Source organism: Scyliorhinus torazame, chromosome 8 (genome assembly GCF_047496885.1).
Source record: "Scyliorhinus torazame isolate Kashiwa2021f chromosome 8, sScyTor2.1, whole genome shotgun sequence".
NCBI lineage: Eukaryota > Metazoa > Chordata > Chondrichthyes > Carcharhiniformes > Scyliorhinidae > Scyliorhinus > Scyliorhinus torazame.
In genome coordinates, this window is record NC_092714.1 from 103839701 (window position 1) to 103854602 (window position 14902).

Here is a 14902-nt window from a genome sequence, read left to right on the forward strand (position 1 = left end):
CCGGTGAGATGCTGGAAGGAAATCTGAAGAGGAGGCAGAGAGCACAGTGTCTCACTCTCTGCGGATGACCTACTCTGCTACATCTCGGACCCAAAAAGCGGCATGAAAGGAATCATGAAGCTCCTGGGAGTGTTCGGAACTTTCTCGGGCTACAAACTGAACCTGGGCAAAAGGGAATTATTCGCAGTGAACCCGAGAGGGGGAGGAGAGGGGCAGAGCTGGAGGGACTACCATTTAAACTAGCCCAAAGCAAATTCCGCTACTTGGAGATCCAGATTGCCCACAACTGGACATGGATCCACACGTGGAACCTGATCAGTCTGGCGGGAAAAGTAAAATGGGCCTACAGAGATGGGATGCACTCTCGCTTTCCCTGACGGGGAGAGTGCAGGCGAGCAAGATGAATGTACTGCCCAGGTTCCTCTTCCTGTTCAGATCCCTATTGATTTACATCCCCAAGGCTTTTTTCCATTCAATGGACAAGATGATTATGGCATTTGTGTGTGGTGGAGGGGAAGAATTCAAGAATCCCCCAAAAAGTACTGCAAAGAAGAAGAAACATGAGGAGCCTGGCATTCCCGAACTTGCAATGCTACCACTGGGCAGCCACGGCAGAAAGAGTCAGGGAATGGGTGAACGACCCCGACATGGAATGGGTGAGGATGGAGGAGTCCTCCTGTACAAGAGCGACCCTCTGGGCCCTTGCCACGGCAGCGCTCCCATCCCTGCCAGCAAAACACTAAACAAGCCCAGTGGTGGAAGCTACCCTGAGAACTTGGCACCAGATGAGGCAGCACATTGTTCTGATCGAAATGTCTATCATGGCGCTCATCAGCGGCAACCACAAGTTCGCACCAGCCATGCTCGACACAACCGTTGAGATGTGGAGACAGGACGGGAGGACACTGATGGTGAGGGACTCTTACACAGAAGACAGACCAGTAACCTTAGAGGAACTGATGTAGAGACTGGAACTACCAAACGGGTTCGATCTCCGATATCTGCAGGTCATAAACTTTGTCTGCAAGGATATGACTGCATACTTATGAACCCTGAGAAGCACAATGCGAGAGGAGTTACTGGACATGGATTGCCTGGGGAAGGGAAACTGTGGGACCTGTACGGACAACTCTTAGAAAGGATGCGCTCCCCATGGACTAGACACGGGAAAAATGGGAGGAAGAGCTAGGAATGGAAATAGGGTGGGGACTCTGGAGCAAAGCACTGTGCAGGAGAAACTCCACCTCCTCATGCACAAGGCTAAGCCTCATGCAGCTGAAAGTGGTGCACAGAGCACACCTAATAAGAACCCGAAAGAGCAGGTTCTTCTCGGAGGTGGAGGACAAATGTGAACGGTGCCAGAGAGGCCCCGCCAACCATGTCCACATGTTCTGGGCATGCTCCAGACATGTCGGGTTTTGGACAGCCTTCTTCAAGGCAATGTCCAAGGTGGTGGGAGTGAGGGTGGGGCACTACCCGACCCAAGTCTAAGAGTGGCAGTCTTCGACATATCCGACCAGCAGGAGCTATTCATGGGGAAGAAGGCTGACGCCTTTGCTTCCCTAATCACCCACCAAAGAATCCTGATCGGCTGGAAATCAGCAGCACCACCCACAGCTGCAGACTGGCTGGCAGACCTATCGGAATTTGTCCACTTGGAGAAGATCAAGTTCACCATCCGAGGGTCAGAGGAAACAGGTCCACAAAGCGGTGTATCATTTTACAGCTCACATGTAAATTAAGAAAACTGCCCATTGTAAAGTAAGGAAAGGACCCCGAAAAAGTGAGTGAAGGATGAAGGGGACACGGGGGTGGGTGGAGGGGAAGGGAATTGGCATAGAAGAAAATGACTTGTACATTGTAACCGACACATTTATCGTTTTTGAATGTTTAGTGTATAAAATGGAAAAACTTCAATGAAAATATATTTTTTTAATCTTCCAATGTAAGAAGTAAAGAGGCTAAAGGGAAGCCATTATTATTTACAGAGACTAAGGGAGGGCCAGAGGTGACCAAAGCTGCTGGAATGTCAGCAGCAGAGAAAATGTATCCGAGATATGACTGTCAGAAATCATTTTCAAGGATTTGTTTATTGTCAGGGTACAGTGAAAAGTATTTTTCTGCGAGTAGCAGATCATTAAGTACATGAAAAGAAAAGGAAATAAGAGAAAATACATAATAGGGCAACACATGTAAATACATAAACACCGCCATCGGGTGAAGCATACAGGGGTGCAGTGTTAGTGAGATCAGTCCATAAGAGGGTCGATAAGTAGTCTGGTAACAGTGGGATTTATAGTATGACCAGGAAAATTCCTCAAACAGGCAAACAAAAAGTGATGGAGATGCTTCAGTTGGTTGAAGTACCACCGGGGAGTGTGACAAAAGCTGGAAATCCAACTCCAGACCGTGATATCCCAGCGGACATAGGACAGACTAGGAGAAAACACATCCTAAAGTAAAGGAAAAAGACAGCATAATATGTGCGTATGATGGACAGCACTTTTGAAAACCATTCGGAAAAGCGTGCAGTCAGTGTGGATTTAGCCACTGAAGAATCAAATGACCAGGTTCTAAATTCAAATATCACTGAATCCAGAAATTCTGCTTCAGATCTCACAAAACACAAAGTGTAGGAAGAGAACCAAGATGACTCACAGGGGCTTAAAAATTCTTTTATCACCCACTGCTACCTTAGAACTAAGAATTAACAATGTCTTTGAATGTAAATTACTAAACCCATGAGTTGTGGAAGCAGCTATTAGGGGTTAAGAACTTTACAGGCAATGCATCAAGACAGTCAGAAAAAATTGCAAGATACAAACATTGGACTAGAGGAAAAGAATTTGATCCCCTTCATGACATGAATTGAACTTGAATTTCCACGAAACCCAAAGCTCACCAAAGGCCATGGGCGTGATTTTCCCACTGAGTTGTGCCCGGCTCCACCTCTGTACACCGGTGCATCGCAGGAGAGGCCCAAATCAGGCTTCATGTCAGGCACAATACCGCGCAAAAGTCACCCAACCCACGGTGCCCGGCGCGATCTGGATAAACCTAGCGAGGGTGTGATCCAGGTAATGATATGGAGGATGCATTCTCCCAACTCCTGGGAGTCATCGGCCGAATCGGAGTGCCGCCAATTAGTACTGGTCTCCACAATTGGAGACTAGGCATGATGGTCACTCCGGGGATCTCGGAGGTCATTGCAGCCCCCCGGGTGGTCAGGGACAGGGCAGACCAGTACCCTGGCACTCCTCCTGGCACCCAGGCACCCTGACATTTCCAGGTTGACTCTTAATTGCCCCCTGAAGGGCGATTAGGTATGGGCAATAAATGCTGGCTCAGCCAGCAACGCCAATGTTCCATGAACGAATAAAAAATAAATAAAGATTGGGGGGAGTGGAAAGTGAAGAGAGGTGACAGGAAAGACCAGGTGTGGAGGGCCCGAAAGGGGGGGACCTCAGTGACCCATAGCGAGATGTGCTCACTTTGGGGGGAACTTTCTGTGGAAGGTGGTGCGGGGGATCCTCAAGCTCAGAAGGAGATCAGGGCACCCTTTCAAAAGGGTACCCTGCTCTCTGAAGACCCAGTCTTGCAGGCGGGTTCAGGTCCTGACTGATGAAAATATTTCTCCATGTGTGCTACACCGGGGAGAAACTCCCCAAGGCCCCCCAAAAAATGACGAAGTGCGGGTGAGTCCAGGTCTGGATCTCACCCAAAAAGCAGGCAATCAGGTAATTTACAAACTGTGTTGCTTCTGACTTGTAAAAGTACACTATTCTCTTGAAATGTATTTTGAACAAGAGAATGTGTGTGTGTGTGAGAGGCATAGCATTAGATTTTCAGAGTGATCACATGAATAAATAATCCTTTTTATTTAATTCCACAAAAAGCTTGCTGCTTGTTACTTCAAACGTCCACACACTCAAGGATTAAGAAACACACACATCTTCTTTTTGAAAAAGCCCATTGATTATGGACAATGAATTTGGTTCTCTTTTGACCCTGTTCATAACACCTTTTATGTTTTAAATTATCCAATATCCATTTGAAAGTCATAATTGAATTTGCCTCCACTGCGGTTTCAGGAAGTGGATTCCAAATCCAAACCAATTATTCCTCCCTATTTACTCTGTCCACACCCCTCACGATTTTGAACACCTCTATCAAATTTTCCTTTAACCTTCACTTCTCTAAAGCGAAGTGCCTCAGCTCCTCCAATCTATCCATGTCATTCAAGGAACCATTCTTATAAATCTTTTCTGCACTCTCTCTAATTCTGTCACACTCTTCCTAAAGTGTGGTTCCTAGAATAGGACACAATATTCCAGTTGAATCAGCGTTTTCTAAAGGTTCACTGTAAACTCCTTTCTTTTACTACTCTGTGCCTTAATTAAAGCCCAGGATCTAATCTGTCTTGTTAATCATTTTCTCAACCTGTCCTGCCACCTTTAATCATTGGCGCATATATACACGTGGTGTCTCTGGTCCTGCATATTCATTAGTGTTGTATCCTTTATTTTATATTGCCTCTCCTTGTTCCTTCTCTGCAAAATAGATCACTTTATTCCCGCTGCGCAGAATTTAATCTGCCACCTGTCTACCCTTCCACCAACCTATGTCCTCTTTCTCACAGTACGAAGTCTTACAACATCAGGTTAAAGTCCAACAGGTTTGTTTCGATGTCACTAGCTTTCGGAGCGCTGCTCCTTCCTCAGGTGAATGAAGAGGTCTGTTCCAGAAACACATATATAGACAAATTCAAAGATGCCAAACAATGCTTGGAATGCAACCATGAGCAGGTGATTAAATCTTTACAGATCCAGAGATGGGGTAACCCCAGGTTAAAGAGGAGTGAATTGTATCAAGCCAGGACAGTTGGTAGGATTTCGCAGGCCAGATGGTGGGGGATGAATGTAATGCGACATGAATCCCAGGTCCCGGTTGAGGCCGCACTCGTGTGTGCGGAACTTGGCTATAAGTTTCTGCTCGGCGATTCTGCGTTGTCACGCGTCCTGAAGGCCGCCTTGGAGAATGCTTACCCGGAGATCCCTTTTATTCTATGAGTTTTAACTTTGTTGACACTGTCATGCAGCACTTGATCAAACAATTTTTGGAAGTGCAAGTGGCTGTGGTACATCCACCACATGCTGCACATTTGGTCCAGAAATAAGTTGCCAGTCAAAATCAAAGCCAAACACTACTTCATTTGACAAGGTTGTTTCATTGCTGTGGCATTATGATATTGTGAGTGTTTAAGGAAAATTGTTAATTCTACATTACTAGTATAAAAACAAAGTTAAGTTGAAACATCCTTTCAAGAAGTCACAACAAATATGTGTCTCCACAGATATTTGCTTAAACATTGTTGCACTGTGTTACCTCAAAATCAACCACCAAGAGTATCATTAATAATTAAAGAATGCCTTGGACAACATAAGTGAATTTTCCAAAGGTGCAAAAAGTCATGACTACTTTGATACCGGTAGGATGGACTTATTCAAAAGACTGCAATTTAATTAATATCTTTGTTTCTGGAACAAAGGTTCATCCTGTTCAATATATCAGCCATTTTTCTGTACTTGAACTGTAGAAAGGAGGCTATAAGAAGTCATTTTATTTGGCAGCATGTTAGAAAATACCAACACACAGCTCTCAGTTGAACCATGAGCCACATATGGTTTGGTTTGGACATGCAGGAATTTCACAGACAAGTGAGAGTGTGAGGCTTGGGCTATTTCAACTGACAAACTTCAGTTGCATTTCCTGGACTCTGCTGCGCAAAGTTGACACTAGCAAATATCCTCTGCAGCCACTTCTAAATAACCCACACAAATAAGCACCGTGAAGCCTTGCATATAGTTCCCTACTAAATAGGTGCCTTATTTTTGGAAAGGTTTCTTTTTTCTGCATCGTCAAACTTAAGAACTTAAAAGTAAAGGGCAAATTAAAATTCCACAATAAAAAGAACAGAATGGAACGATAAAAAAACCTAAATTTTCTTGAAGGAATGAGTGGTGAATATTTTTGTTGGAATGCAAAAACCCACTGGAACATCATCAAATAGACAAATGCTGGGAATCCCCCTGGTGACTGTTGAGCAGCCATAACTGCAGCAGAAGATTTGCTGAAATGCAACTATCTGCCAATTTTCCACTGAACTGACAGCAGCTAATTGGGAGAATTCTTAAGGAAATTCTTGGTGAATAACCTGACTGTGTTTCAAATATGTTGAGAGTCTCAGCTTTTTCATCTATATTTTAAATTAAGTCATTGCTGCAATCTGAATAAAGGAAAGGTTAGTTATTACATACTGAGAACAGTCCAACAGTCCAACAATAAAATATGGACGGAAAACCATGAGGTTACCTTCTCTTTCTCTCATCCACCTGTCTACAGATCTCCTGCCAATGTCTGTTCAAGTTGCTGAGCTTCTCCTTGAGGATGCCACCATCGGTAATTGATGACTGTCCAATAATCTCCTCCCCAGTAACATTCAGAGATGTTACAGCAGCTTGCTGGCTTCCAATTCCATTCTGTAATTCCTGTAAAGCAGCAGCACAGAGAAGTAAATCTCCTGACTATAAACCATCACAGATTATTTCAAACAGCAATATTCTGCACACTTGGCGAGATAACTTTCACCTTCACTATAAACAGCAGAATTACTCTCTGTTCTTCAGAAGTAGATTAGAAAAATGGACCATTAACAGGCAGAATTCACTGGCACAGCAGGTTCTATGCATGAAGCTAAAAAATGTTCCCCTTCTGGGGCTATGCATAATTACCACCACTTTGCAAAGATACAAAAAGCACTCTGGGGAGAAGTGAGTGCGGGAATGAGAGATTATCCTTCACTTTTAAAATTAACATAAAAATGACCATCAATTTTCAGGAATGTTTCGTTTTGGGAGGAAGTGAATGGAGGCGGACACAAACATTAAAAACATTCTGCATTTTTGTGTAAAGGATAGAAATTATGGATGATTGCTGATACAAAATGCAGTATGGTGTGTTGGTTAACATAAAGCATAAGATATTTTTGACATGTAATTTCTCTTGCAACACTAAAGGCAATGATAGACAGGCACTTAAACAAAGTTCAAGTGACTGCCCTTTCAAATTATAAATGTAAATGCTACTTTGTAGCAAGTAATAGCTATTAAAGTCCACTTATATTGGCTGAGATTTAACCTCTGACTACCAATGCTAAATTGTGAAAATGCTTGTCAAGAAATAAAAAATACAACTTCCGGTTGCGGCCATGGAGGAGTAGGTCGCACATTTGGTAGCTCTCACCTGTGACAGACATTTGGACCTTTTCCCCCGTTTTTTTCTGGATTTTATGGGATAAATCGATGAAGAGTGAGACAGTGAGGAGAAAGCCCCCTTTATTTTATGGAGAATTAGACCAGAAGTGTCCTTGTGAGAAGACAAAGTCCTATAAGGAAGATGCGAGCAGAGCTGGTAACGCGGGAAAGCATGGCGGACAGCAAGGGCCATGGGGGAGACGGCACAGTGGTCGATGGAGCAGCTGGTGAGGTTTCTCGAAGATTGCTTCGCCAAGCTGAAGGAGGACACGCTGGACCAGATTAAGGCTTCGATTGATCTAGTTGTGCAGAATCAAGAGACCCACGGAAAAGCGATCCAGGAGGTGGAGAAAAAGGTGTCCGAGCACGAGGAATACATAACCATGCTGGAGACCAAGGTGGAGATGATGAACAACTGCCAGAAAAGAATGCAGGAGAAGCTGGAGGACCTAGAGAATAGAGACCAGGAGGCAGAATCTTAGAATTATCGGCCTCCCTGAAGGCAGTGAGGGATCGGATGCGAGGGCTTATGTGATGGACATGTTGGAGAAGTTGATGGGTGCTGAGGCGTTCCCTCGGCCCCTGGAAGTGGATAGAGCGCACAGAGCCCTCGCGAAGAAACCCCGAGTGAACGAGCCGCCGAGGGTGATGGTGGTACGCTTTCACCGATTCCTGGACAAGGAACACGTTCTGCGATGGGCCAAGAAGGATCGGAGCAGCAAGTGGGAGAATTGTGAGCTGCGCATTTATCAGGACCTGGGCGAGGACTTGGCCAAGAGGCGAGCTGGGTTTAATCGGGCAAAAACGGCCCTCTTTAAGAAGGGGGTGAAGATCGGGATGTTGTATCCTGCCCGTCTGTGGGTCACACATGAGGAACGGGACTTCTACTTCGAAACACCAGACGAAGTATGGACTTTTATTAAAGAAAAAAGGCAGGAGGCGAACTAAAAGACACCGGATATTGTTATGTGTAATAAGGGACTGTTATGATGGCTAAAGTAAACTTTGTCTTGCAGGGAGCTGGTTAAAGGGGGGATGGTCTTTGAGGCTGGTTCTGTTTTTGGGTGTTTTTTTTTCTAAAGTGGCGGTTTCTTCACTGTTTTTTCTGATGTTTGTTGACTGGGGAATATGATGCTTTTAATATGTTTGTCCAAGTGGTGGGAGAGGGGAGAGAACAATGGGGAGAAAGACTGCTTGGTGCCATGGGCGGGCGCTATCAAGTCAGCATGGGTCAGCTGACTCACGGAAGCACAGTGGGGGGGCGAGCAGGCGTTAAGCTGGAGCTTGACTTGGGGGGTTGGGTTTCTTGTGCTGTTGCTAGGGGGGTGTAGTGGGAGAGGGGAGGGGGCTGCTTTGCTGACAGGGGAGGAACTGTTACGAGGAGACAAATGGGAGGTCGGGAACGGCGAATGCCTAAGGGGGAGCTCGAGGTGGTGGAGGGCGCGAGCTAGAGGCTGGCCTAAAAAGGGTGATGGCTAGTTGGCAGGTGAGGGGGTGGGGGGGTGGTTAAAGGGGGGGTGGTCTTTGAGGCTGGTTCTGTTTTTGGGTGTTTTTTTTCTAAAGTGGCGGTTTCTTCACTGTTTTTTCTGATGTTTATTTACTGGGGAATGTGATGCTTTTAATATGTTTGTCCAAGTGGTGGGAGAGGGGAGAGAACAATGGGGAGACAGACTGCTTGGTGCCATGGGCGGGCGCTATCAAGTCAGCATGGGTCAGCTGACTCACGGAAGCACAGTGGGGGGGCGAGCAGGCGTTAAGCTGGAGCTTGACTCCCCCCCCCCGTGTTTGCGCATTTGAGGGGGCTGAAGGCGGACGTGGCAATGCTACAAGAGACACACCTAAAGGTTATAGGCCAGACGGGATTGGGAAAGGGGTGGGTTGGCCAAGTATTTCATTCAGGGCTGGACTCAAAGACTAGCGATCCTGATCAATAAACGAGGCAGGGAGGTACGTACATAATAGTGAGTGGGAAGTGGGAGGGGGTGTGGGTGGTACTTGTGAACATATATGCTCCGAATTGGGACGATGTGGAATTGTTGAGGCGGTTGTTAGGTAAGAGCCCAGACTTAGAGTCACATAATCTGATTATGGAAGGAGATTTTAACACAGTCATTGATCTGGAATTGGACCGGTCAAAATCCAGGACAGGGTGGTCGTCGGCCGCGGCAAAGGAATTGAAGGGGTTTATGGAAAAGATGGGGGGAGTAGATCCATGGAAGTTTGTACGTCCAAGGGCGAAGGAGTTTTCTTTTTTCTCACATGTCCACAAGGTATACTCTCACATCGACTATTTTGTTCTGAGCAGGGCGCTAATACCGGGGCTGGTGGATACTGAGTACTCAGCAATCGCAGTGTCGGATCATGCTCCACATTGGGTGGATCTACGGGTTAGTGTGGAGAGAGGGCAACGCCCACTGTGGATGCGGGGTTGTTAGCTGACGAAGCGATCTGTGGGCGGGTTAACAAGTCCATCCATAACTACCTGGAAACCAATGATACAGGGGAAGTCTCTGCAATGACGGTTTGGGAATCTTTGAAGGCAGTGGTCAGAGGGGAATTAATCTCGATATGGGCCCACAGAGAAAAGGCGGAACAGGCTGAGAGGGATAGGTTAGTGGAGGAGACACTCCAGGTGGACAGGAGATACTCGGAGGCCCCGAACGCGGGGCTACTGAGGGAGTGGCGAGGTTACAGGCGGAGTTTGAGCTGTTGACTACAGGGAAAGAGGTGGAACAGTTGAGAAACGCAAGATTTATGAGTACGGGGAAAAGGCAAGCAGAATGTTAGCGCACCAGCTCAGGAAAAGGGAGGCGGCCAGGGAGATAGGGAAAGTAAACAGTAGAGGCAGGAATACTGTCCTGGACCCAATGGGGGTGAATGAGGTGTTTAAGGACTTTTATAGTAAATGATATGAGTCGGAACCCCTGGCTGGGGTGGAGGGGATGAGGTAGTTTTTGGATCAGTTGAGGTTTCCGAGGGTAGATGAGGATCTGATGGAAGGGCTGGGAGCCTCAATTGAGATTGAGGAAATAATCGAGGGGCTGGAGGGCATGCAGTCGGGCAAGGCCCCGGGGCCTGACGACTATCTGGTGGAATTCTATCAGAAGTTCTCAGAGATATTGAGCCCACTGCTGGTGAGGACATTTAATGAAGCAAGAGAGAAGGAAGTCCTCCCCACAATAATGTCGCAGCCTCGATTTCATTAATCTTGAAACGGGAGAAGGATCAGAGCAATGCGGGTCATACAGGCCAATTTCTCTACTGAATGTGGACAGCAAACCGCTGGCTAAGATACTGGCCACAAGAATAGAGGACTGTGTCCCGGGGGTGATAGGGGAAAACCAGACAGGATTTGTAAAGGACAGGCAACTCAAGGCCAATGTACGAAGGCTTTTAAATGTTATTATGATGCCCTCAGAAGGAGAGGAGGTGGAGGTGGTAGTAGCGATGGATGCGGAGAAGGCTTTTGATCGGGTGGAGTGAAATTACCTGTGGGAGGCGCTGGGAAGGTTTGGGTTTGGTGAGGGTTTTATTGACTGGGTGCGGTTGCTCTATCAGGCACCAGTAGCGAGTGTGCGTATGAACCGGCTGAGGTCGGGGTATTTTAAACTACACTGAGGGACGAGGCAAGGGTGCCCTCTCTTCCTGTTACTGTTTGCTCTGGCCATAGAGCCACGGCGTTAAGAGCCTCTAGGAACTGGAAAGGGCTGGTTCGGGGGGAGGGCCGTAGAACACCGGGTCTCGCTTTACGCAGATGACCTGCTCTTGTATATTTCAGACGTTGGAGGGGGTATGGAAGTAATGCGAATCTTGGGGGAATTTGGCAATTTTTCAGGGTATAAATTGAACAGGGGGAAAAGTGAGTTGTTTGCAATCCAGGCAAGAGGACAGGAGAAGAGACTGGGAGAGCTGCCGCTTAGAATGGTAGGAAAGAGCTTTCGCTATCTGGGAATCCAGGTGGCCCGGGAATGGGAGGCACTGCACAAGTTCAACCTATCCCGGCTGGTAGAACAAATGAAAGGGGACTTTAAGAGATGGGACATGCTCCCGCGATCACTGGCAGGGCGGGTACAGCACAAGTTAAACCTAACCCGGCTGGTAGAACATATGAAAGGGGACTTTAAGAGATGGGTCATGCTCCCGCTATCACTGGTGGGGAGGGTACAGACTGTTAAAATGACGGTCCTCCCCAGATTTCTGTTTGTCTTTCACTGCCTTCCCATCTTCATCTCAAAGGCCTTTTTCAAGCGGGTGAATAAGGTTATTTCTGGCTTTGTGTGGGCAGGTAAAACCCCGCGAGTGAAGAAAGTGTTGCTGGAGCGCAGTCGGGGGAAGGGTGGGTTGGCGCTAACGAACTTCTACAGTTACTACTTGGAGGCTAATATAGCCATGATCAGGAAGTGGGTGGGGGGGGGGGGGGGTTGGTGTGGGAGCGGATGGAGGCGGCGTCATGCAAAGACACAAGTTTGGGAACACTGATAACGACACCTCGTCCGTTCTCGCCGGCCCGATACTCCACAAGTCCGGTGGTGGTGGCTGAGAATCTGGGGGCAATGGAGGAGATATAAGAAACTGGAGGGAGCATCGGTTTGGACCCCGATTTATAATAATCATCGGTTTGTACCGGGTAGGCTGGATAGTGGGTTCCAGAGATGGCAGAATTAGAAGGATGGGGGATCTATTTATAGACGGAAGCTTCCCTAGCTTGAAAGCCTTGGAGGATAAATTTGAATTGCCAGCAGGGAATGGGTTCAGGTATTTGCAGGTGCGAGACTTCCTGAGAAAACAGGTTCCGGCCTTTCCGCTGCTGCCGCCACTGGGGATACAGGATAGAGTTGTCTCCAGTACCTGGGTGGGAGGGGGGAAGGTATCGGATATTTACCAGGCGTCTCGGAGGCGGAGGAAACTCTGGTGGAGGAGCTTAAGGGCAAGTGGGAGGACGAGCTAGGAGATAGAGGCGGGTCTGTGGGCAGATGCCCTAAGCAGGGTTAATACATCCTCATCATGTGCCAGGCTTAGCTTGATACAATTTAAGGTAGTCCACCGGACACACATGACAGTGGCTAGAATGAGCAAGTTTTTCGGGGTAGAGGACAAGTGTGCAAGGTGCGCGGGAAGCCCAGCAAATCATGTCCACATGTTTTGGGCATGCCCGAACCTTAGAGGGTTTTGGCAGGGTTTTGCTCAGGCAATGTCCACGGTACTCAATACAGGTGGTGCCGAGTCCGGAGGTGGCGATCTTTGGAGTGTCGGAAGAGTCGGGAGTTCAGGGGGCGAAAGAGGCCGGCATGTCTGGGTTTCTCAGACTCGAGAAGATAAAGTTTGTCTTAAGAGGGTCAATGGTTGGGTTCACCCGGAGGTGGCAGCCGTTCGTCGACTTTCTCGGGGAAAATTAAAATGTCAGCAGATGCAGCATTCCAAGAGGGGAGGGGGGATGGCTGGATTGTTGATTTATGGTTGGGGTGTGTGGAGATTGGGATGGGGGCGGAAACGTTTACTATACCATGTTTATGTCATTGTTATTATTAGAAAAACTTTCAAATACCTGAATAAAAATATTTTTTTTAAAAAGAAACAAAACATACATTGGATTAAAGTTTCATAGATACATTTTTGGGGAAGAGTAATCATTGTATCATGAGATATAGGTTAGTAATGGAGAAGAACAAGGAACAATCTAAAGTTGAACTTCTAAATTGGCTAGCTCCAATGGGATCAGTGAGATATAGCCATGGTAAAATGGAACCAACTCTTGACAGGAAAGAATGGGTGATCTTCAAGGAGGAGATATTTCATGTACAGGCTTGATACATTCCAACAAGGAAGAAAGGAAAGGAAACAAAGCCAGAGCTCCTTTTATGGTGAGGGAAATACAGAATGTGATGAAACAAATAAAAGAGGATACATGATGAATGTCAGAGGAATTTTTCAAGCGAGAACCAAGTCCAACATAATAAGAGGAAAACAGGAATGGTGCAAAGAGATTATGAATATAGAACAGTAGTTAACATAAAAAGGGAACCCAAAAATCATCTACTGGCTTGCAAATAGTAAGTGGGTATCAAGGGGTAGGAAGGGGCCTATTGGGTGGTATATGCTTAGAGGTGCAGGGCAAGACTAGGATACTTAATTACTTAAGGAATACTTTTTATGACTGTTCATTAAAGAAGATGACGTTGACAATGGGTGCGATTCAGCAGGAAAAAGTTCAAGTCCTGTCCCACATGGGCTTGGCTGGGTGTTCATCGGCAGCTGCAGAGCTGTGATTCACCGGCATTTTGCCGGATTTTTGGGTCTCGGCGAGATTTTCCCCACCAAGCCCACACTTTATTTGATTTCCTGCTGGCGAGCCCCAATCTCTGTACACCTCCCTTTTCGGCCCTTCCCTCAACCTCTTCAACCTTCTTGAGGCTCCTGGAAACCTCCCTCACCCTCTCTCTAATGGGCAAGGCCCAACCCCTGGCAGTGCCAACCTGGCACCTGTGTACCTTGGAAATGCCAGCCTGGCTCCCTGCCAGTGTCTCCCGGGCACCCTGGCAGTGCCAGCCTGCCTCTGCCAGAGTGGCACTTCCAGGGTTCCAGGCTAGCACAGCCAAGGTGCACGGGTGCTAGGGTGAGTGCCAGGGTACTACCCTGCCCTGTCCTCACCACCTGAGGGGTCTCTAATGGCCTGCGAGATCGCTTGAGATGTCGCCACGCTTGGTCAACAGAAATCAATGCAAAATAGTGCGCTGGCGAGGTCTCGCAGGCGCGGCCATGGTCTGGGCTCATTTGAATGTGCAGATCTGGATCTCGCTCAGCAAGAGTGACATCTCGATCGCTTTGGCAGGAGCGATTTGGGTGACTGGTAATCCGCGCAGGGTGCAATGCAGTCACTGAATTGCGACAAACATATCGGTAGAATGGGAGTTAGCCGAGGTAAATTACTGTTTTTGCTGCAATGTTAGTTTGGAGAAGTTGACATTGTTCTCGTTGGAGAAAAGGAGGTTGATGCGAGGTGTGATAGAAGTGCACAAGATTATGACAGATTTAGATTAAGTAGGCAAAGAAAAGCTGTTCCCAGCATCTGATGGGGTGCAAGGACAAGGGGACGCAAATTTAAAGTTCTCGGCAAGAATTACAGGGCGTTTTGGGCAAGAGTTACAAGGTAGTGGGGGATGGACGGGAAAGAATGATTATGCAGCTAGTGTAAAGACCTGGACCTCGCTGCTAACAAGGGTGGTGGAAGCAAAGACAATTTATGACTAAAAAAATTTGGATTGGCTCGAGGAAAATAAATTTGAAATTTTACTGGGATAGAGTGAGGGAATGAAACTAACTGGATTGCCCGGCAGAGAATAGGAATGGGCTTCATAGGTCAGATGTCTTTCTACTGTGCTGTTATAACTAGGTTTACACTACACATTGCAGTTTATAACCTCTGCTTTGTTTTTCTATATATGTGAACAATAAGTGAAAATTAGAGGCTGGATTCTCCGAGCCTCCGCGCCAAAATCGCGATCGGCGTGGGGGCGGAGAATGGGTGTTTACATCGAAATCCAGTCCGACTCCGCTCCCGTGATTCTGCAGTCCCAGTAGAATCGCTCACA

General features: G+C 47.0%; 1 protein-coding gene across 15 annotated transcripts in view; it reads right to left on the reverse strand.

Moving 5' to 3' along the window:
- Positions 1–14902, reverse strand: part of dmd (dystrophin) — a 3042490-nt gene that overhangs the window by 924025 nt on the left and 2103563 nt on the right. For all 15 annotated transcript variants that reach the window (XM_072513983.1, XM_072513987.1, XM_072513978.1 and 12 more), the window contains one exon: positions 6373–6548. In XM_072513983.1, coding sequence (XP_072370084.1) covers positions 6373–6548 — 176 coding nt within the window. The remainder of the gene's footprint in view (positions 1–6372; positions 6549–14902) is intronic.